Genomic DNA, 25,814 nt, shown 5'->3' with positions numbered 1-25,814 from the left:
TGCATCCTACCCATTGATATACTACTGGATGAATCATATGCTTCTTAAAATGACGCCCGATTTTCAGCGACTCGGCCAGTGTTAAAACTTACTGTTTTAATATCAGCGGACTTAAATCGATATAAGCTCACTTAACATTTGTCTCGAAAACGACCTGGCAATAATTATGAGTAAGCCCGATCTAGCTTGCATCTTACTCTAACTAATAGTAAGCGCATGACGACTTGCTCTGTCCGCTCAGACATGAATTTTTGGTAGCTTGCAAGCTTTGGGTTGCAGAACCCTTAGGGTCACTATTCCAAGAACGCAAATTTAGTTTTACAGCCAGGGCAATACGGGTGAAATTAGGGAATCCATGTTAACGGTTTTAACGCATTATACCTACAAGGAAATATTATAAGACGGTATTCGTAATATCTTCTTTTGTGGTACATTTTTTTGGGAACTCCTCGTCTAGTAGTATATCAATGATCCTACCTAATTGGGACGAAATTAACTAAGTCATGCAACTGACTTTACAGATTTCGCTAATATTGTTCTCAAATTATGTTTGTTATGTGTATTGTGAATAATTGAAAAAAATGTTTATTTATAATATAACTAGCATATTTCACATAGTCAATAATGTAACTAATCTTAATTTTACCAGATGTCTGAAAAAATAAATGTTCATTTTGCCTCCTAAGGTGAATATAATTATATTAAAGACCTTTAGAGTCATCTTATGTAAATTCTAAATGTTTTTGTAACTATTTAAAGATTGAAAACTAGAAAAATATAATTTCAAAATATACACATGACATGAAATATTAGAAATATATAATTTAAAAACACACATATAAGCAGTAGGTATAAAGCTGGTATAAAGAGTAAATATAAAAATCATAAAGTAAGTACATATATGGAAATACAGCGAAAGTACCTAGACCAATTTTAAGAATTCATAATTGACGTCCACCTAAAGTCATCCCCACGCAGATGGAATATATCAAAATCTGAAGCGATTTGGTTAAACATAATATGTAATATCAATGATGGTTTAGTTGTGCAACTTGGGAGAATAAACAACTGATGTTCCCGATTTCCAAGATAGTTATCAGAGACACACAGGTCAACACTACCGATAGTGATAGAGCTCTCATTTACACCGCGTACAAGTAACCAAAAATAAATATTATAAATATTATTATTATTATGTCATTCAACATGATTCGATATGATAAGACATCAACGGTTGGTTAAGCGACAAACCTAAAAAGTCAAAAAAAAAAAAAAAAAGGTAATGCGTAGATATAGGCAAATACACAGACTGTGGTTTTTCAATTTTATTAGATTTAATAAGAACATTTAATTAATCTGATATTGTTTTGTATCAGATATCTAAAAATAACGATACTTACGAGCAACTACCAGAATTTTATATTAATTCGGTGGCGTTTGGGCATAACCTGTTAACTGCAAAATGTTGAATTTACAGGAGAGCCCTTTTAAGCTTTTAAGAAAATATCGTGGTGTTGCTGCCAAAAGTTAGTAGGTATGTTGATAATTTAGGTATTTAGAGTTAACAACGGATTATGTGTATATATATAAATCGGTGTCGTTTGGGCATAACCTGTTAACTGCAAAATGTTGAATTTATAGGAGAGGCATTCATCAACTTTGAATTGCCCACATAAATTTCAGTTCATTTTTTTGTTTAAAATTGAAAAAAAAAACATTTTAAAATAAATAACTGAAGAAGAATATGACAATATTTAGATTGTCAATTATTTCACTAATTAGGAAAATAAGGTCACTTATCAGTGATCAAACTATGATAAGGTCATTGGTCATGTTTTGACCAAACTAACCACTGTGTTTGTTCACATATCATCATATTATTACAATAGCGTTTTGAGCATTTTAAGTGAAATATAGATATCGGGTTATTACCAAATGGAAGATAATACTATAGTGACCCAATTTTTACTCTTAACATAAAATGACCAAAAAAGCAGTTATCAGGTTATGCCCAAACGCCACCAAATTATACGACATAAATGCATTTCTAATATTATTAATTATTCATCTATTTTCTTCTGTCGTTTCCTTGTATTCCGGTGGGTTTTATGACGTATTTTTACTGTTTTATTTAACATTAATTTGATTTCAATACTATACGATCATATTTCCCATACAATATCTCACGGTGAAGTGTAATATGTCCAACTGCATACGTACAAAAAAGTATAGTAAATAAACCAGGTAAATAGGATGCTAGAATTCCAAATTCTTTTAAAGAAACTGAGGTAACTGTTTACGGACGAGATAAAACGATTGATTAAATTACCGCGACACTTGTCGCATGACAAACAAAAAAATCTTTCGACATTTCAACATCTCAAAAGAATTCTGATTGTATGGTGACATTCAACGTACACGTGCGAACGAAAGTTGAATGTTGTGCATTAAAACTTTAAATAAATATTGAAGCTTTTATCTTTTCATGACGTTATTATCTAATCACAACTGTACATAGTATTATTAATATCTATAAAGTATACATACAGTATGTAAGTGGGTATTAATCAGAAACATGCGGCAGTGGCGAAGGGTGGAGGTAGGCTGTTAAGATCCGCCATAAATAGTGCACATTAAACTTTGTTAGTGTAGATCGTGTTGGTTAGTTTTTAAAATTCAATTAAACCATGCAAAAACCAAGCCATAACAGATAATAGTCAAAAAATACTCGCCTATCTTTAAAATAGGTATATAAAGTTATGCAATTTAACTATACATAATTTTGGATATTTTATTGATACAATAATATTTTTTGTCTATTATAGTTTGATTTAGGCAGAACTTAATGAATTAAAAAAATGAGCCAACAATATGACGTGTAATATCTGTATTCTTAATCCAACGAAAACTTATAAGTGTGAATGAAAAAGTGTGCACGATTTTGTTGTATCGCTCAAAATATACTAAAACTATAATGGTTTGGTTCAAGCAGGGCTTAATTGATTTTTAAAAACTAACCAATACCATCTGTAAATTGTAGTCTTAGTTCAATAGAAACAAATACGTATGACTAACAAAGTTTAATGTGCATTTTAATGGCGGATCTTAAAAGCTTATATCCACCCTCCGCTACTGGCATGCGGTGATCTTTGCTTGTAGGGATGCTATTTTGGCAGATCAGGTAGTATGGTGTTTGGTACAGCTCTGAGATATTAAAAACATATTTACACATTGTATCATCATCATCAGCTTGAATCTATCCGCTGCTGGATGAAGGCCTCTTCAAGCTGCTTCCACTTCTCTCGGTCTTGTGCGTTGCGTTGCCACGTACTTACACAGAAATTTATCATTTCATTGATCCAGCGGCCTCTAGGTCTACCTTGCGGACGTTTTTTACCTCTTGGATACCACTGGATGACTAAATTTGTCCAAAGATTGTTTCTTCTTCTAGCTATGTGTCCAGCCCATCTCTATTTGAGTTTGCTTTTAGTGAACTCTTCTTTTTTTTTCTTTCGACCATGTTCGATCCTAATAGGATCATATGGGCCTCCACAGAGTAGAGGTTTGTATTGACAGATTTTGTTTTTTACGAGAAATAGATGTCAGCCACTTGCTCAACCTATTAGGTCCATACCCTGACACACACAAATTGAAAAACAATATGTGTACTTGCTAGACCCAGGAATCGAACCAGGGACCCACGGCGTTATAGTCCAACGCTAAGCCGCGCGGCCACCGTGGGCGTTATGAATGGGCGGAATAAACTCTATTACATCGCAAACCCTTTTCTGCTTTCTTACACACTCATTTCTCTTTTTATCATTTCGCGTTATGCCCAGCATGCACCTCTCCGTACCTTGTTGTGCCACTCTAAGTTTCTGGATCTCTGTTTTACTTAGGGTCCATGTTTCACATGCATTGTATAATGTATTATAATCATCAACTGGGTCAATCCACAGCTGGATGAAGGCATCAGTTAGTTCCCTCCACTCTTCTCGGTCTCTAGTCGTTTGCTGCCACAAATATCTACTGAAATTTATGAGTTCGTTTATCCAGTAGGTTTTAGGGCATTACTATGGGCGTTTAGTGTCGCTTAGATACCACTGTATGACGGCATTTATCCTGGAGTTGCTTAATACTTATTATAAATTTTATTATGACAACTATATCGATTATTTCTGAGATGCCTTGCATCTACAATTCTACAGCATTTATGGAGCGTACACCACAGGTATAAAGTTTGAAATACGTAACGTGGGTCGCTAAAACCAATCACTTTGAAATATTATACATTAATAATATCATTAAATTAGTGCAATACTCGTAAAATATTTATTATTAGCGTGTATCGAATGCAATGAATAATGTCGAAGTAATATAGACACGCCATTTCGCAAAAGTCATCATTCACCTGTGTTAAATGAATGTTATGGTACATCCGCGTCGATGGCTAATGGTACCGTTAAAAGGTGTGTTTTGTCTGGCTGTGTGAGTCACTGCTAATCAAAGTTGCGAGTATTATTATTGCAAGCGTGTGTTTTTACAATTTAGTCGTATTTATACCTTTTCTGAAAACTATGTAGGGTGACTGTCAAATCAATTAAGTACAACAGAAACTACTTCCACTATGCCATACTCGAGGATCAGGGCAAAGGACAAGATGAGCATAGTCGAGTTATTTTCTCCTGTCATTTCTGACATATATTGCGTAGGGCATAATTGTATCATCACTGTACAGCGATGGAGGGAAAGAGAGAGTATATGATGATAAAATTCATGAGGCTGTGTCAAAAGGGCGCGGAGTATTTTCAAGTGTCAAACATAACCGACCAACATTTTCGGTGTGGTTGTAAGGCGGCACGATTCACTCTATCTTACAGCAATATTGGAAAGAGGGTTGTGTTCTGGGTGTACATATTGTTTATTGATCGTGAAAGTATTTCACTACGAGGGGGGTATTATTTCAATGCTCACTCAAACTTACTTTAGCGGTAGGCTTGATATCGTTAACACGTGCGCCAGTAGATATTGTATATTTTTTTCATTCGAGTATTATATTAAACGTAATGGTAACCTAAATAATCAATATTGTTATATACATCAATCATAATACTGACATCACTACTACTAGACACTATTACGGCGACATTTCAATTCTGGTTATTGATCTTGAAAATATTTCACTACGAGGAGGGTACTGTGAAAATACTCACTTATAATTAATCTTGTTTTAGTTTCAATATCCCCAAAACGCTCGCTTATGTATTAATGTGATTCATTCTAGTATCATATTGAACGTTACAACAATATCTACTGAATATATTATGAATATTAAACTCTATCTGCATGGGTTTTCAACATGCAAGTGATTATCTTCGTATATATCTAGGTTAATCATAGCATATAAAGAAAAGTAGGTACATATTATAATTACATTACTAGTAGTATCAATGATCTTTGTACTTATATATAAAAACTGTCATCCACTTTTGCGACGCGCCAAGCGGTACTAGGGTGCGAAACACTCGGGCGGCAAAAGTCCAAAAAACATTTTTAATTATATATACATAATATAAAATTTATGACGAATTATTCCATATCATTGAATATTCTTTTATAAATTTTGATAGATTAACTTACTTATTATTGTATCATACATCATTGTTACCTACATTGTAATTCAAAATATTATATTATGTAATGAGTAAAATATGTCATAACGTTTGTTCTGCCCTTCTAAGGAAGAAGGCAGTAACTGACTCTCACACACTTTCGAGATAAATGACATAATATGTTTTTTTTCAAACTTTAGTAATGTGAATTAATAAAAAACGGTGATAATTTTTATTAGTAGGTTGTTAAAATACAAATAAAGTAATAATAAACAAGCAATAATTGCAATAAATAGGTGCAATTACTGGCTTTTTGCTAAGAAATTTATATTATTTTAGCAGATGTCCATTTTTTCACTAAGGGTTTTAACGGTATTTTAGTGATAATTCTGATTTTAAACTGAACAGAATAAATAGCTTTCGAAATTACCTAAAGGATGGCATTCATAACTAAATTTTACAAATTTTGCGAGTTATTGCCTTCTTCCTTGAAAGGGCAGTGTTATTGTGTCACTACATTTCAAAATCAGCCAAGTCCATAATAGATGAATAGGAGAAAAACAGCTTTATGTTTTCTCAAATATATAGTCACAAGGGTGAATGTTTATATTATTTAGAGTATAGAATATATAAAATTAATAAATTCTACATTTTGATAATGCAGAAATGTTAGAAAGTAGTAGTTCTTGAGCAATTCACAAAAATGTCAAAAATACCTAAAGGTGGACTTGGCTGATTTTGAAATGTAGCGACACCTATATTAAGATGATAATAAAATAATTGTTACAACATTTCTTTGACTTCTATTATATTTTACCTATTTTTTTTATTTGGTCTGTCACGTAGACGGCAGCAACCCTTGATACGTCCCTTATTTATTTTTTATTATATGATATTCATCAATGATTTACAGTGATCATAATAATTATTAATTTACGTAAAGGTAAATTTTGAGTTTAAATTTATTTAATTTTGCGGTTATTCTATTATTGAATCAAATGCCGAATCAAGTTTAACGATATGGTATACTCGTGAGATTTTTTAGTAAGTACGTTTAAGTGGACAATAATGCTAGATAATCCGAAGATGGCTATCTGACACCGCACACAATGAATAAATTTACAATCAGATATCGTTAAAACGAAACGTAAGACAACAGAATTGATTAATTATTTAAATATTTATTTATTTATCTGCGTAACAAATATTCATGAGGCAGGACGCGGCGGCAGGTGTCGGCTAAATTGATAATTTATTTTAATGTTGCCACTCGTGGGAAAAGAGAGCCAATCGATAATAATAATTAATCGAGACATCTGTTTTCATTTTATATAAATTGGTTCATTGAATATTTTTACATAAATTAAAAGGCCTGCCATAATTAAATATACTTATATATTTTTTGAAGTTATACTTCTTTTGGCGCGTTTGAGAAATCAGATCAGAGTGTGACATGTAACACATAATTTATATTTTCACACGAAAAAAACGCACTCGATTGGATTCGAACCAATGATTGTTCGGTTATCAGCCGAACGCACTACCATTACGCCACAGTATGATACTCCAATCGTGACGATTATACAGTATAATATTACAGTTTAGAATTACTCCGTTGCCTAGGCAGCGAATTTATTATTGTCGGCCATTTGCAATTTCTTACGTAAACAAACTATTAAACGTTACAGTGGCAGTTGTTACTTTAAAAATAAAAACGGCGATAAATAATTATATAATTTAGTAATATAAGTTAAAGTGTATAGAAATAAACCAACGGCGCTTCAATAAGCGGCCCGTTTTCTTACGTGTGTAATTTAACAAGATAATTAAGAGCTAGTCGAAGAATCTAGGTTATCACAAGTTTTTTTTTTGTTTTGTTACGCCAAAGAAGTATAACTTCAAACGCGCGTACATAAGTACACACACCGATTTTTTTAATTTAAAATATTTAGTTGTTTGCTTTTAAAATAATATTGTATGGAAGACGCATGATGGGGATAAGGTGTACAGTAAAAAAGATGAATGTCTCCGTACTAGAGTAAAATAATAATTATGAAGACTTGGAATATGACATCTATTCGTAGCTTTATCTAACCCACTTTCCCTTGGTCAAGCTTACATACTCGGTGGTGATGTTCTTCGGTAAAAATGATGCAATCGATTTGTAAGAAAATTTTAAAAAGGAGCCTCGAAACGGTTCAAACAAGTCATTATTGAATTATACCAAAAATTATACAAATACTTTTAAAGTTTATTCAAGAATGATATTTACCTATTAAACAGATTCTTATTTTTTTCATACTTTGCAAAAACAATACTTTAAACAAATAAAAATAGTGTTTTTGTTTTTATTTTATGCTTTATCATGGGGGGGGGGCATCAATTCAATCAGTGCGTAGGGCCTCCACATTTTTTATTTGACTCTTTTTTCCTACCTAAAGACACAAGGTGTTACAACACAGGTCTTGCATGCTTCCAAACGGATCTAATTAGAATCAAGCAAAAATCGACACATTTTGCGTTAATTTGCGATTGCAGCGTCGTGTCTTTTAGCCCTTATGTATGTTTAGGTAGGATAGACGATGATTTGCATAAATTATGTATAGATTTATTTCTGATAGTTGTTATAAATTTGTATTTTTTTTTGTAGGTAGGTATTTAAATAGTATTTAGTAATAATCACTTCCTCATTTAACTTTGAATATAAAGGCATGTACGCACATATAAAAGTTGCCAATCTTATAAAATATGTTACAGTTTATTATGGCATATATTGTATCAATTAACGTTACCTAACATAACTTAGTAAAACTTCACTAAAATGGCAACACTGTCATTAAATTTTATTGTTTTTTACAAAATTTAATAAGTTAGTCGAGTTATGTTGACAGTTGTATAATGAAGTCAATTCCAGTCAATACACTACTGTAAGATTATAATTTATTATCTTAACTGATGAAAGTTTATTTGGTAAAATATTTAATTGATTTTTATTATGATTTCAGATCTGCATGGGCAGTTCTACGAGAACACGGTCGTGGTGCAGTATGACAAGGACTTGCTGGAGGTATGGGATGAAGCCAAGAGACTGCGGTGTGAATGGTTCAACGACTATGAGAAGACTGCATCTAAGCCACCGATGGTCATTGCGGACCTCGATGTCATCCAATTAGATTTTAGAGGTAACTGCAAAAGTTAAAATCTTCGTATATGTACATATACTATTAATTGGTGACATAATCATTGATAGATTTGAAACATATATACGTCGGTAAATCAAGAGCTGGATAAAAGAAGTTAATTACTACTGCCTAATAATATAATGTTAATAAACTACTGCCGAGGTGGGTATTGGCCACTTCTAACAAAAACAAACAACCAAAGCTCGAAATGGACCGAAGCGCAATGGAACGCAGCTCCGGTTTGTGAAATTATCGAGACTATCGTTCCGATTTGTGGAAAAGTTATATATTTCATTCTGTTTCGTGAATTATCGATAACACAGCGAGAAAATCAATGAAATGACAAGAGTGTAGACATTTCTTTCCACCCAATCTAGTTATCAGAGTCATCGTCGTTTCCGGTTTTGTCAATGACGATGAATCATTCATTAATTTGTAATCTTACAAATCAGAGTCTTTGAATATATTATATTACAATTAACTATGACCAGTTTATCATATAATCTGTGATAGTATACTATACTCATATAATTATATTTTATATCAAGGTAAATACGAAACGCAAAATGATGAAATTTCTCTAAAAGTCGATTATAACCCCTTTTAAGTAATTTATCGAATATATTTGATTATAATCTGTCAAATTAGAGTTAAAATATAATGCCTGTATTGACAAAATAGTAATTTTAAAAATTGCTAGAACCACGGAAATCTTATGTACCAAATATGTCGTTATTCTCAATTTTAACTCAACGATATTTACAATAATATCTTTTTTATGGTATTAGTAATACATTTCATTTGATTTTTAAGATGAGAAGAGGAGAAAAAAATATTGTAATGTCATACACATTTTTCCTACAAAGTCTACTTATTATAATATATAGACTTAGTTCAAAAAGATACACCAAATTCTTCAATTTCCACCTTCACATAGCACTCCGGCCCGTAAGTATTTATTAAAATTTATTTAATGTAGATAATTATCATAATTAAATTTATTTAAATACAAGGAATATCTTAACTATCAGTGTACAGTGACACAAGTATCGTCATTTTGTCAGTTAGCAAAACATATTTTCTGACGTGATGAGGTTAACAAAATACAACAAAAATAATAAAATATAATATAATCCACTATTTATATTTAAGTGTTGTTAACACTTAGGCCACTTAAAATTACTTTCCAGAGCGTTGTAAATTGCATCTTTATCGTGTTAACTGAAAGGATTTTATCGATGTATTTCAGTGCTTTTCAAATGTAATTGCTATATTATATTATATATAATATATTATATATTATATTATATATTATATTATTCTTTATTACATATATTGTGAGGTTACTAGTTTCAAAATCCGTTATGATCATCGTTGATAAGTAAGCTTTTAAGTGAAATAAATTTCGGCACCCCTGGTAGTCCAATGCATAGGACACTGGCTTTTTATACATGAAGTTTCAGGTCAAATTATATGTAAGATCACACTCATTGCCCCCACAAAGGGAGAGAGGGCTGTCAGGGTCTAGCCTGAGGACCGGGGCCCAATATGGTGGCTCGACAAGCTAAGTAAGATAAACACACGTCACAAATTTGCTCTAATAGTTAGAAAGTCGCCTTCGGAAAGTTCAAGTAGATGTATTAAAAAACACAAAAAATCGCTGAAAATACACAAAATACCCTTAATTTTTACCCTTAATTAGAAAGCAATACGTTGCCTTTAACGTTGATAATGGGTAGGGGGGCCCGTTTCAGGATTTGGAGAGCTTGGTCACAATATATTATATACATACTGCTCCAAGCTGGATCCAGTGTGAGGATGTTCAGAAGTTCTTTATTTTGGGATTTGAGTTGAGCAAAGGAGAGGTTAATTTATGAGTACTTGGATTATACAGTTACTCAATAGTAATAACAAGAAAGAACAGGGCTCTATATTTTCACATCTCTACGAGGAGTTGCTCTAGTATTTTGATACAACACATTAGGTATGTAGATACATTTATAAAGATCGGATAATTAATTCTACTACTTACGTGGTATATAACGTAAGCGTAAAAGGTTGTTTACACTTGTGTTATTTTTCACCTAATGTAATAATTATTGGTAGTTCTAAACGTTAAACTTAGATATTATACTATGTTTATTTATTATAAATAATTATACGTTATAAAAAGCTAGATTTTGGCGGACTACACTTCATCCTTCGGACGACCCGTTCTGCCCGCGCCCCTGTCACATTGTGCCATTTTCCGTATTGGTTTTTATTTTAAAAATCGAATCTATTTTGTCTGTCTTGGGGCGCGTTTGCTGGTTTGCTACCGTATTCAGCAAAGTATTACCGCTAGGTTAAGAATAAATCTAACGGTTTACATTGAGTATATCAAGTAATTGAGAGTATTGAGGAAAAAGAGGCATCCAGAAAACATTTTGATGGGTAACTCAGCATTTGAGAGCACCGCTGTTTTAAAGTACTGGGGAACCAACATCTCCCAAAAGAACGAGATGAATCTCAAACTTGCCAGCATACTCAATAGTAGGAATGCAGCGTTCTTCACACTAAAGAGTCGATTCAAGTCTAACCTATTGTATAAAAATACAAAATTCCTGAAATACAATACAACGTGACCGTGAAACTAATCGGTCTGTATAGGTATGAAACCTGGAGCCTAATAGAGAACCACGAGAGGGCCATCTGAGTATTCGAAAACAAAATTCTTCAAAAAACACTTTTACAGATTAAAGAAAATCAAAGGTGGCAGGCACATCCGTACGAATGCTGAGTTTTGAGAGAAATAATTTTAGTCAAATATAGTCATGTCTTGAAGGCCCGAAGACTCAGATGGGACGGTCACATTGTTAGATGCGATGGATCTAGTGCTCTCCATAAAGTTTATGAAGGAACCCCTACAGGCTACCACTGGTGGAAATGGCCGGATAACATCACGAGATATGCAGGGAATGTGTGATGTGTGATCGACTGGAGAGAGGCAGACAGAGAAAGATCAGGATAGAAATTTCTGAAGAACGGTTGTGTAGTCGGTCATAGATCATCTGAATGGTCTGTAGTGACAGATTAAGTAAGTAAGGATTACTGTTAGGTATAATACCAAGCCGCCGAAACTCCTCTTCGGGTTTCTGGTCTGGCCGTCGAGCTGGTGTCCAGATTTAAATACTTGGGTGCCACGGTTGCCGATGATGGTGTATTTCTAGTGAGCTTGGTATCCGCATGGGTGTGGTGGGCTCTGCGTTCAACCAACTTGGAGTCGCATGGAGGTCAAAGCTGTATTCTGTGAGCACCAAATGTCGTTTGTTTAACGCGTGCGTGCTACCTGTGCTCCTGTATGGCTGTGAGACATGGCATCTTACTAAGCTTCAAGAATCTCGGCTTTTGAGCTTTGAGAATCGATGTCTCCGCCGAATCTTAGGGGTACATTGGTACGACCGCGTTACAAATACCCGAGTTCGTGAGCAGATACAACAGCCTTCGGTGATTGAAGTTATCACGAAGAGAAGATTTACGTGGCTGGGACATGTATTCCGGATGCCGCCAAAGAGTGCGGCACTTCGTACCCTTGTGGCACAGCCGTGGCCGGCCCTCCCTCACCCTGCAGCGATGCTACAAAAGCGACCTACGTGCTGCAGGTCTGACATGGCGGGAGGCGCAGGAGTTGGCGATGGACCGAGGAAAGTGGCGCCAACTTGTGCTTGCCCTATGCCCCAACGTTGGGACGTGACAGGGTGAAATAAGAAGAAGAAGAATAATACCAAGGGTATTTTTTTAGACGCGAAGGACGCGAAATGAAACCGTGTGGAATTTCTTTAAATCACAATAAGTCACTTGTAGTATTTAAAACGTGCATAAAAATATAAATATATATTTTTTAATTAAATATTTTTTTATTCAACGAATAATTCTCAAGATTTAAGAATGTAACATTCTAATTATTGAACATACATAATTTTGAAAACACTTCTGAGAAAATATATTATAACCAATAGAAAAAATCTTTTTGAAAAAAGTAAAACACTACGCAGGAATCGAACCTGCATCTCTCGGGTATCGCGCTCACGCACATTGACCACAACGCTAAAGGAGTCATACTTAATTACGACAAATTTTAACTACTGGCTTTTAATACTCACTGAAGCGCTTTCTAAATTGAGCTACATTTGCGATCGGCTTTTGTATTTTAAGTAGGTATTACTTTAATCGTAATTAATTATGATTCCTTTAGCATTGTGGTCAATGTGCGTGTGCGCGATACCTGAGAGATGCAAGTTCGATTCCTGCTGGTGTTTACTTTTATCAAAAAGATTTTTTCTATTGATTATAATATATTTTCTCAGAAGTGTTTTCAAAATAAATATGTATGTTCAATAAATATATATAATTTAAAAGTTCGAGGATCTCTTTCACTAAATAAGTTATCAGGCCGGAGAGCTTTCCTACTTTTGTAGTCGATAGTTAACCGGACTAATAATTACAAGTTATATAACGACAGCTTACTTTGTATCGATTTATATCTAAGCGGAGTTAACTATTATGTTATATGATAGATACAATCAGTGGCTTCGTGAAGAAGTTACTTTCGCATAAAGTGTCGGATGATCAATCAGTCCGCGGAATCTGGTTGTTAACACTGTTTTTACCACGATTGAGAAATTGCATGGGTACAACTTGCAACTTACTTTGATTATAATTGTGAATATTGAGAGCAGGCTAATATACAACTATTAACACAAGTTCTTTCTAATTAATGATTTATTCGTAGCTGAAGCGATGAAGGGTGGAGGTAGCCTGGAGATTTGACACAAATAGAGCACATCACAATTTGTCAGTCATAGTTATTTTTGTTTTTATTGAACTATGAATACAAATTGCAGATGGAATTAGTTAGTTTTTAAAATTTAATTAAACCTTGCTTAGACCAAAACACGTTGTGGAGATCCAATAAAAATAATACAAACTTTTTCAGTCATACTTATTTGTTTTTATTGAACTTAGACTACAAATTGCATATAGTTTTAAAATCTATAAAGTTATATGGCATTTAATGGCATAATTTTAGATATTTTATAGACGGAATAATATTTTTTATCTATTAAGGTTTGAACATATATAATTTAGAATAACACTTTCTGAGAGCATATATTATAAACAATAGAAAAAATCTTTTTTGAAAAAAGATAAGCCAACCCGACGGGGAATCGAACTCCGTATCTCACCGGTTTACGCCCTGATCCGCTGCATTACCATTATGCTACGAGGTGACATACTAATAGCGACAAACTTTAACTATTGGTCACTTTTAATACCTACTCATCAGTGTTCTTCCAAATCAAGCTACTTTGGCAATCAATTTGGTTGAGGCAGACCTTAATAGATATATTTTGTTCAATTATGCCATGCCATCTAGCTTAAACTTTGTGAGTCTGTCAAATTGGGATGAGGGTATATTATGTAGCAATAATACCACTCAGCATTAAATGAGTGACACACTTCAATATGTATGTTTTGTTGCCAAAACAAAACAATAGAGCGATAATATTCATCAGCATTTCTTCAATCATTACTAGATCAGTGGGGTTTGCTACGATTGGTAATTGCGACAATATCTCTTGTAATAAATATATGTACTGTATTTGTATAAATTGGAAGGAAAATGCAGAAATCCTCACTCAACTCATTGAGTCCACCACGCGACGTTGTTAACCATCACTCTACTCAAATCAAGTCTCTCAGTTCAATAACACAAACAATCTCTTGAATACATTGATCTCACCAGTACATCATTACCCGCGATTATAATCTCACACTGTTATCTTTACTATCTTTATTAAAGTGTAAAAGTACTATTGTATTCTTGTACCGACAAATAAACTCTCCTCCAAATAACCACAAAACAATGACCTTTATCTCCTCCACACCATCTACCGCCAAATATATTCGCGCTTTAAAAATAACAAAACGTTTCAATTCAAACACACAATGCGTGTTTTTCTTTGACATCTTTTTACATGCTTAGTAGTTAGTCTTCATTATAATGTGTAGCTTTGTTTATGGTTTGTGTAAGCACAATTGTGTCGTGCTCTGACATGCAAATGATAATAATAATAATTCATAACGAGGTTGTCATCGCAGCTGCTTGTCTATGCGTAAAGTTTATTAGCGTAATAATAGATGACCTAGACACGTCAAAAAGCTCGTTCCTTTCAAGACGTCACTTAAGTCACGAAGCTTAGAGATATTTATAGCTTACAGCTACTTACTTTGTTTTACGTATTTATCATTAATGCGGAGACATCTTCTTATTACTGTTAATTATATTACAACCGTAGGGAATATAACGCTTTCAATAGGACATTCATTGTATTGCAGTATTTTATAAATGAAAACGTTTCTAATATAATATATAATTATCATGTATACTAATATCAGTAAGAGATTTTAAAGTACCCACAAACATCATGCGTAAACGAAAATTTTGTTGACTGTTTATAATATACAGATTTTTCGGTTGAGTTGAACATATTTTACAACGTTTTTAATAGGTCGTATTCTTATTTGTCCAGTGGTTGTTTATCCGGTACAAATCTTGCAATCGATTTTTAACTAACTTCCCGACTAGCTAGACATTTAAAACTTTAAGAATATATCAGAACACGATGCCAATGCATTTTTACATACTTTTAGCCATATTCAAGTAGAATTAAATTCATTTTCAGTTAATTCTGTTTTGTATGAAAAGTTATTTTGGAAGAAATCCGTAATCCAATCCACTATTATTGGTTGCTAGGTGTCTGGGGTCCTAGCAACTAAATTATTAATATATACGTGCGTTACTATGGAAATTAATATGAAATGTCAAAATGACATTTCAGTATTATTTCTATCAAGTACAATATTTTTGATCGTTTAAGCTAGTCAAGTCAAGTTTATATGTTTCAACAACAAATTTAAAAACGTTGTAGGTAGGTATATAAAAAAGTTCTTTTTATCTTGTAATTATTTTAAAGATGGCTTGTTTGTTTTGTTTTATTTAGGAGACAACGTTGATTGCTGGATGGAAATTCAGCACGGAAAGGGTCCATGGGCGCCGCCAGTTAGCGGTATTGTTCCTCTGGGATCCACCCTGACGCTGGTCGTTGCCATCAACGATTATAGAGGTAAAATTTTGCTTCGTAAAATAATACATAAAATATCTACAATAAACATACATTATTACTATAATATTATGTTGGTGAGCTTTGTAATTTATAAACGTAATATTTTATAAGGCTCATAAAAGTCAAGCATAATGTTTCTTACGACGAGATTTCTATAGGATATTATCTAGTGTTTATTTTTGGACTCAATTTCAGTTACTTAACTTGCAATACGTTATATTATGATCTTACACGTATTATTAATGTATTGAAGTTAACTAAATTACTATTAGCTTTATTTGGAATAATTTAAATTATGTAAACGCGAACTCAATGTTTTGATTTGAAAAACTCATCTTTTGTAGCATGTCAAAATATCCCATACTGGTGATCCCATTGATTTTCAACACTAAAGTTAAATTCATGCGTACAAATTAATTAAGGCTATACTTCAGCTGGGGCACGGTATAAAATGATCGTGACTACGCGACGCGAAGATTGTGCAAATGCCGCGTGCAGAACAAAACATAATTTGTCATAAAAAGTATGTCATAATAAGTCATGCGTACATTTAATGTTATGTTTATTGTTTTATTACTAATAATAATAATATATTTATTGACATGTTTTCTTTTTCAAGTAAATGGGTAACGTTATTTAGTCATCTTTACACGATTTAAGAATTAATTCCCCCGTCGCCATTACAAAACAAATTGACGTATTCACAGCTCGACTTTCGTTCTCCGATTGCCAGCCAGTCCGAAATTTCGCCGTTTCACTGAAGTACCGTCTTAATAATTAATGTCGCTGGATTTCAAAATGAGCCAAGTCCACCTTTAGGTATTTTTTTTTAAACTTTTTTGTGCATTACTGAAGAACTACTGCTTTATATAAATAATATAAACGTTCACCCTCATGACTGTGTACTTGAGAAAACAAAAAAGCTGTTTTTCTCCTATTCATACATTATGGACCTAGCTGATTTTGAAATCCAGCGACATTATAACGTATTCATGTAACCTATGAAGCGGTCACAGCAATTTAATGCTAAGCGAAAAACTAAATTAAATTAATATAATATGTATAATATGTTTATTATAATGGTATAATTTATTCAATGATACAAATGCATTTAAATCCATCAATGAAATGCATCTAAGTCACTCATTTTATTAATTGTATGGAATTGACAACCGTAAATGGAATATCGCGATTATATTAAAACAATTTTTCCACATTTTTCAGGTGAATTTGACATGCGGGTGAAGTCATGTGCTGCATCTGACGGAGCTGGTCATGTCATAGACCTGTCCGATGAAGCTGGTTGCGTTTTAAGACCCAAAATGATATCAAGGTAATAAAACTTTTCCAATTCAGTTACACGTTGCACTTTTCACTGTTCGGGTGACTGGTCTTGTACTTGAGATATCGATCCAATACTTGATCTACCTTTTAGGCAGACTAGTGAAAAGATGTGAGGTTCGAGTTCCACTGGGTCTATGTTCTGAGGTATTATCAAAATGATATATTTTTAATTATAATAATTTATCATTATTGAATATTTTAATCATTATAATAGTATCTATTTTTCGATTATATATAATATTTATATATTATTAAGGGACGTATATAGTAGTTATGGTTGACTGATGCCACAGATCAATGCGATCTATTCGCATAATTTACAAATGTTTCGCAGTACTCCTGTGACGTTTGTATTGACTTACGGACAAGATCAAACAGTTCCATGACAAAACAGAACATGACAAAACAGAACAGTGAGAAAACAGAACAACGATAAATATAACTATGACCTTTCAGGAAAAATATAAATTTAATATTAAAATTGTCCTATCTCTATTATGTTGATAGATTTTTAATAGCACAGATTTTCAATACGCCGTAATAAATCAAATTATGTACCTAATTTCTGTATTCCTAATCGCTAGAAAGCCTCAAATAAACGGGACTTTACCGGCAAGCTTAGGATATCCCATCTTAATCAATATAATAATGTTCAAAATGATTGGGTGACTAAGTACAACGAAATAATGACCTAACCTAACTTTACCTGAATAGATTCCACAAAAATTAATGTTTCATATTTCCCCTGTCTGTTCTGTTTTGTCATTGTTCTGTTTTATCATTTTCTGTTTTGTCATGTTCTGTTTTGTCATTTTCTGTTTTATCATGTTCTATTTTGTCACTATTCTGTTTTGTCCGGTTACCGATCAAATATCTGCGACAGCCTTCCGTCAAGCGTGTAATTTTCGTTAAAAATCGTTGCGAAATAAAATACAGTGCAAATTTTAATTAATTTAATCAACTTAATAGAAATAGTTTGAAATATGATATTAAATAATATAATATGACATGTTATGTATAGGGAATCCAATCCCGAGCCAAAATTCTGATCCCGGGATTTCGGGATTACAATTTGACAATCCCGGGATTCCGGGACTGGTCCCGGGATTGGCATTTTTTCCATTGCTAATATAAATTTTTTATATTTACAAATAACATTGATAAAATCGGTCAAAAATAGTATAATTTATACTATTTAAGACATTTATTGTTAATATTGTATATGTTCAATCTTGGAAATACACAAGTTTAATGGAGTAAATAATATTGTAATATAAATAATAATGTGAATTTAATAGGAGATTGCTGTTTCTGATAGTAAAGACTTAATGAATGGATTAGCGAGATTTAAAATAGTAAAGCAAATAATCATGGCGTACTTATGGCCTTTCCGTTTCATAAATCTAATTAGTCAGCAAAATATGAAACTGCCGTAAAACGTATGATATCATGGTGGAATTACTTTTTTAAAAGTGCGAAGCATTGTTTTTCCAATCTTTCCATTTTTAATAATATATGTGAAAAAATAAAATGAATCGGCAACCTACACATGGGTATAAATCAAACTTCATTCAAACTCAGTTTATTTCTAATGTAGTTATTTTTTATTAAAAGTGTTTTTTTCTGTTATATTTTCGCTTTTATTTTATTTTCCATAAAAATTGATAAAAAAATCAATCCCGAAATCCCGGGATTATGTTTATCAATCCCGGGATTCATAGGTATCGAAAATAGCTCGGGATCCCGGGATCCCGGGATTCGGGATCCCGGGATTGGAATCCCTAGTTATGTAGGTACAGTTGTGTGCCAAATATTATTCTTAGTGATCTTTTCTCACTGTCGATTGTGACAGTTTGCGACAATGCAATTTTTGTAGTCGTCAAAAATCGTTGTTTCAATTAAGAGAATTCACATTTATAATATTAAAATTTAAACTTTATTGTTTTAGTTTATTATTTATAGATTATGATTATATGTATTATTATAGATTAGTTAGCGTTTGCATCATGTATAATGTCGTAGTTTGAACCCCAGGTTTGGAAAATTCATTTATGTTGTTCTTCAATATGTGTTTTTGGAATGGGTCTAATAATATGTCGAGCAAGTGACTAACATCAATTAGCGCTCTCATGGTGTAGTATATAAGGCGCTGGCACTTCATCTGCTCTGCTGGAAGCTCTGGGTTTGATCCCGGTGAAGACATAATAGGTATAGTTATGTGATTTTTTCAAACCCTGGGTGTTTGTAATTGTTTCACTTATATTACTATAAATACACAACTCTTATTAGACCTCTAGGCCTGTTGTAGTGTTAAAAAAGAATTATGTAGATTATTCGTAAGAAAGCCCTAATTTTGTTAATACCTACAACCTCCACCACGTGAAGGCCCATATTATGATCATCATAGAATCAAACATGGTAAAAACATATTTAAACCCACTGAATATAGACTTGAATGGAGAAAATGTCAACCAATGGCCAGATCAAATTTTCTAATAAATTTGACAAGGGTTTATTTACTAAAACTGCGACCACTTTTTAACTTTTAATAAATAAAACATTTCTATTAATGACAAGCGGCATCAAATTGACGCAAATTTTCCATAATTACCTGGTCGACAGCGGCGTCGAATTAGCGTCGATTGTTTCCAATGGGTAGTTAATTATTTGAGAGTTGTCGTTTTATAACCTATAAATTCGTCAACAATACTAATGCGCAGGTATATTGTGACATGCGAAATTTGCTGTGAGTTTTTACCAGCGATGACGGTGTGAATGTTTCGAATTGGTCTGTGTAGTCCGTAAAACTGATTATTTAGTTAGACAGTATAGTTGTAGTATAACTGTTACAAGTTATAACAAAAAGCTGGTTCTTACGATTCCGTATTGATGTTGGAAAGAACAAACGGCGAGGCGTTTGTTTGTCGAAAGACTTGAACGTTTTTCCCACGGTTCTCTTTTGTGCGTTTTAAGTGCCATTACCTGAGTGGTTTGAGCGAATGATCGCCTGTTCATTATTCACCGTAGAGGAGAAAAACACCTGTTATTGAATCGATTAATTAAACATTTAAGCGTTTAACTCGAATACGCGGAACGGTAATTGTAAGGAAACATTATTACGAACTCAGTGGGAGAGATTTGAATAGTAATATTACCACGTAATTATTAATTTGTTTGAATTATACAGATATATTATAGAGAAAATATGTATGTAAATGCGCTAACAGAGTAAAGCGTCGATGACATTGAGTTACTTTACAAGCTTCTTGTCGGCGAGTTTAAAAGAGGACAAGTCAGCTAGTGCGATTGTGATGATGACACACAAAACTTTCCACTCGCTCAGAAGCCAATAAGCTAGCGAGTTGAAACTATCATTTTTGGTACTATTTTGCCAAGAAATATTGAGTAGTTCATTTTTTACCGGGAGGTCGCCACTATCGCTCTATTGCGCAGACGCATATCGGCCCACACGCCAGCGAGTAGCGAGCAAAGTAGTCCGGCTTTCAATTTTTCTCGGTAGATTGTTTACAATCTGCTTGTTAGCTATTTCGATGATGACACTGGGCGAGTTTACAAGCAGATTGTAAATTCGCTAGCTAGTAGTTTGTAAAGTAACTCAATGTAAAACCGTAGTCTCTAATAGTAAAACCGTAGTAAAAAGTAGTGAAATTAACCCCCAGTATAAAACACCCACGATGGCCGCGCAGCATAAGCGTCGGCCTATAACGTCGTGAGTCCCGAGTTTGAATCCTGGGTCTGGAAAGTACACATATTGTTTATCAATTTGTGTATGAGTCAGAGTATGGATCTAATAGGTTGAGCAAGTGGCTGACATCCACTTCTTGTAAAAACAAAATCTTTTAATACAAACCTTTACGTGGAGGTTCATAATAATATGACCTTATTAGGATTGGACATGGTCAAAAAAAAAAATGAAACTAATATTTCATTGGCACACAAAATAATGGATACAAACCTGCAGCACGTAGATCATTTTTGTAGCATCGCTGTAGGGTGAAGGAAGGTCGGCCACGAATATGGAATCTTTGAGGTTGTGTCACTATACTATAGATAGATAGAGGGTTGCACTCTCTAGAGTCTAGAAGCATCCGGGACACATGCTCAAGCTACGTGACGTACCTCTACTACTTCAATTACAGATTGTTGGTATATTATGTGATCACGAATTTGACTAAAATTTAGACGAGGCATTGATTCTTAAAGCTCAAAAGTAAGGTCATTTGGAGCCTGGTACGATGCCATGTCTTTATAGCATGCACGTGTTGAAGAAACGGAATTTGGTCCTTACAAAATGTAGCATTGACCTTCATGCAGTTGACTGAATATAGACTCCGCCATGCTCACGCGGACTATAATTTCACTGAAAATACCGTTATCGTCGGCAACAGGGGTAACTAAGTATTTAAACTTTAACTGAATTTTAATCTGCAAATCTGAAAGAAAAACATGAAAAAACTGAGTTTATCGCTTCTCCAAAATGTGAGTAGAGCAGTGTTACCGATTTAAAGATGTTGTCAACTCCAGTCAGGATATTTCTTAACTGCTATGACGATTTGGCGAGTTGCAGCTTATATTTTGTTGTTATTATTTCAGGTTCCTGAAGGCGAAGGCTGCAGATGACAGAGCCTCGGTGATAACTTACGCCTTCTTCCACGCATTTAAGTTCCCGGACGCCCTCAGCGTTCACATCAAGTGTAAGGTTGAGATCTGCAGGCACGGCTGCTTGGAGCACTGCCAGGCTGCTCAGATCGGAGCATCGCATTCTTCGTCTCCTCATTCGCATTATGGTCTACCGCTAGAGAGGAAGGATGACCACGATTCGGATAGAAACCACGAGAGGTATTGCATAATTGATACTTATTTGTATTTATTTTAAATCAAACGTTCAAAATCATCACAAAAATAATTAACAAACAGTTTTTAACTGCATGCATTAATATTTTTTATTATAATATAATTATTATGTCGATATTTTTAAGATAATAGGGTGTAAGAAAGACCCACAGCTATATTATTATATATAACAAATAATGTGAAACATTACAGAAGAGAAATTTGAATTATATTTTCAATAGTCTACAAAAACATAGTTGTAACTATCACGCAACATTTAGTGTTGCTGGTGAATTCTTCTTTTGGCGAAGATAACAATTGAATCTATAATAATCACCTTTTTGCCAAAAAGTGACTAAGCGATATTGATGTATACATATATCTAAAGAAAATGTCGTTGTTTTGCTTTATTGCTAAGTTAGTCTAAGCTTTTTTTATTTAGAGTTATTTTTAAACATTGTGTTTTCGTTGCATTTGCACTTTTTGTAATAAAAATATTTAAAGTTGTACTGAAATTTTAATAAACACTATGAATTGAATAACCTAATATTATATGAAGCAAGCAATGCTGTAAGCTAAAGAAAAATATCAGTACATCTTAAAAATACTAAAATTAGTCGAATATGTAAAATGTACTATACGGTATAAAGAAAAAAGGCCACATAGACGAAAAATCACATTTAAAGTTGTCCAAAACTCAACTTCTGTTAGGTGTACTGAAATAAGAGTGTTTGTTTTGTATACAGAAGTTTAGAATGTACAAAGTAACGTTTATCTGTGACGATGACACAATTACGATTGGTAAGTCACCGGTTAACATTTAGATGGAATCTATTCTTTATTCAAATATTACACGGTCAAAAATTGTACTTATTGATCTTATTGGTTTATTTCCCATATCAAAACATTTTATTTTCTTAATTTTTAATCGTTTTATTAACGTATTTTCTAAAATATCATCATATATGATTAAATAAAAATAGAATTTATAATTAATTATGAAAAAAAACATGGATTTTGAGTCTAAAATAATATTTGAAACATTTACAGGATAGTTAAATAAAACAAAGCTTTTATTGGTTTCATCGAAAGATGTTGTAGAAGTCTTTCTTCTAGAGAGATGGATGGAAAAGTGATGACAAAAAGAACTATTAATTTTCATAGAGCCCCTGATAAAATAGTTATTTACTTTTTGCATACAAAAATGGCACCAGTATCATACTGTATTTTGCTTAAACTATTTTTATGTGCTTCTTGTTTAAAAATTATATTTTGTACTAATGTCGAATAATTGAAAAAACGTTAACTTTATATCGTAATAATCCTTGATTCCTTTTTGTTTACTTATAAAATTGCATTAATAATTCCAGGCCGACAGAAAACATCGAAAATACAAACCTGAACTCCAACGATGACTCCGTTCTCTATGATGACATCGTCCAGGAAGGAGACGAGATGGCTCTCATCGGTGGTCCTCCGCCATCACCGATCAGCGTCCAAGCGCAGAGGAAGGTTCCTCCTCCGCCACAGTCCAAGTCGAAGATCAGCCAAGAAGCTTTAGCGGAACAGGCTGTCGCAGAAATGCTCACAAGACCGTTTGCGGTAAATTTTAACAAAATAACATACCAATCTGAGGTTGTTTCAAATTATATGTAAAATTATTTACCTACATTAATTTTACACCTTCTTTTACGCCTCCTGTGAAAATTTATTGTAATTCGAGCTTATTTTGAAGAGATTAATATTATATTATGATACTCTTCAGAGCTTTCACAAAAGAATAACGATACCTATTGCATTTATATAATAATATTATAGGATAGTGGTTCGGAAAAAAAAATCAAAGTATATAAATTAAATTATTTGCAATTTCGCTTTACGAATTCACCATATTAAGTAATAGTCACACTCGATTAAACCATGTGTGATTTATATAATGGATCATCATTAAATTTGGATTTAAATAAGTAATCAAAACATGGTGTCAACAATATGCTGCAATTTTCCTTTTTGAATCTAGAGACATACTTAAATTACTGACATCGCTGAGAATTATTTTAGATTTTCATATCTACCAATTTTAATACCTACTGAGTACTATCTAAAATCGCTTTTCAAGTATATTCTTAGTTAAAAATAGTATTAGTACACGTTAAACCATCATAAAACACATGTTTTAACTGAAAATAAATCAAATCAGGCAGTAATTATTATTGAACATTTATATTTTGGCCACCATATTAATATTTTATTGGCTTCGAAATGCAAGTTTAAATTGAAATTAGTATTCAGGAATAATGTTGTTAACATTTATATTAAAGATAAATATTTAAATGTAAAATTGATTGTTTCCCACCATTTAAAAATATAAAGGCTCCTGGGTAAATTTGGTAGTGAGAAAGTGGCTCAACATCTTAAAAATGACCCTTTTTATGCCATAGTTTCTGCTTTTATACAAATTTCTACTCAATATTTTAGCAATGTAGATTTTCTAAATTTAATGTCTGATTCTTTCTATTTAGATTATAGTACACTTTGCAGTACTATGAGTAAGAAAAAGGTCTTTTATTTACATTTAACTGCTGCACAAGATGACTAGGAAGTTATTTGATAATATATTTATTTAAGAAAAACCATTATATAATTCCAGGACCAACCAAGACCCAGTCATCGCGATGGCCAAGAACGCTTCCCCCATGGCCCACGCCAACTGGAATCCAGACATGGATCTGAAAACGATGAAGACAACGAAACAGATGCTGATGATATCAATGCAGAGGACGACGAAGATCCGTCACCACTCCCTGCACCATTACCAGCAGTAGCAGGACCAAGAAATCTTGACCTAGACGCAGAAATGCCACCATTCGAAACGACAAAGACCCAAAGAAAACGAAGATCTGTTGTAGTGTCAGATAGAAAAGTAAGAAGCGCTGATGTTGGGGTCAGTGGAATTTATGAAGTTATATCTGAAGCAGATCTAGCGTTTAGTCCAGACAGTAAAGCAGAAGCTGTTACTGTATTCCAAGGGAGAATAAGAGAAGAAGTTGTATATGGGATCTGTCTCCCAGTTCCAGGGTTTAGTGCCTTGTTTGTTTTGGTGGCGGTGTCAGCGGTTGTTTCGGCGCTAGTTGCTGGCGCTTTGCTGTATCGGTATCAGGTGCAGAAGGAAAGGGCTGCCAGGACCGCTCCCACTGCAATGGCCGCACAGTCTCTGGCTTCTTGGATGGCTCTTCGCCTGTTGAGGTCTAGGCCCGTCGAGCCAGCAACTCCGGTGCGCTGCGATGAAAATTGATTGGCAAGCAAATATATTGCAATATAAAAATATGCATTGAAAGAACGGATCTTGAACAAGTTCTTCCGTGTTTTTACAATGCGAGTGTTTGTGTAGTAATCTAGCTCAATGATTATTGTGTGGTGTTAGTATTTGGCACATCTTATTTGATGATTGGAAAGCAATAACTTAAGAGTAATTATAACTGGTATTAGAGACACCTAGTGGTTGGATTATATTACATGGATTTAAATAAATTTCAGGGAACCTTTAACACATTTATAACTAATAGGAACAATAAGCTTAGTAAATATTCTGCCAGTACAGTTTATTATTATTTATTGTTTTACACAATTAAAATTTGAATTTTTGCTAAATAAAA

General features: G+C 33.3%; 1 protein-coding gene across 1 annotated transcript in view; it reads left to right on the top strand.

Annotated features, from left to right (window-relative positions):
- Positions 1-25,456, top strand: part of m (zona pellucida domain-containing protein miniature) — a 39,375-nt gene extending 13,919 nt beyond the window's left edge. Inside the window, exons 4-9 of the mRNA XM_085945583.1 lie at positions 8,618-8,794; positions 15,838-15,960; positions 17,185-17,293; positions 21,919-22,164; positions 23,529-23,760; positions 24,809-25,456. Coding sequence (XP_085801709.1) covers positions 8,618-8,794; positions 15,838-15,960; positions 17,185-17,293; positions 21,919-22,164; positions 23,529-23,760; positions 24,809-25,453 — 1,532 coding nt within the window. The 3' untranslated portion in view covers positions 25,454-25,456. The remainder of the gene's footprint in view (positions 1-8,617; positions 8,795-15,837; positions 15,961-17,184; positions 17,294-21,918; positions 22,165-23,528; positions 23,761-24,808) is intronic.
- Positions 25,457-25,814: the final 358 nt, after the last annotated feature.

This window comes from Rhyacophila brunnea, unplaced genomic scaffold (assembly GCF_057557595.1).
Source record: "Rhyacophila brunnea isolate RB1 unplaced genomic scaffold, BYU_Rbru_1.0 scaffold_18, whole genome shotgun sequence".
Lineage (NCBI taxonomy): Eukaryota > Metazoa > Arthropoda > Insecta > Trichoptera > Rhyacophilidae > Rhyacophila > Rhyacophila brunnea.
This window is presented reverse-complemented; position numbering and strand designations above follow the sequence as displayed.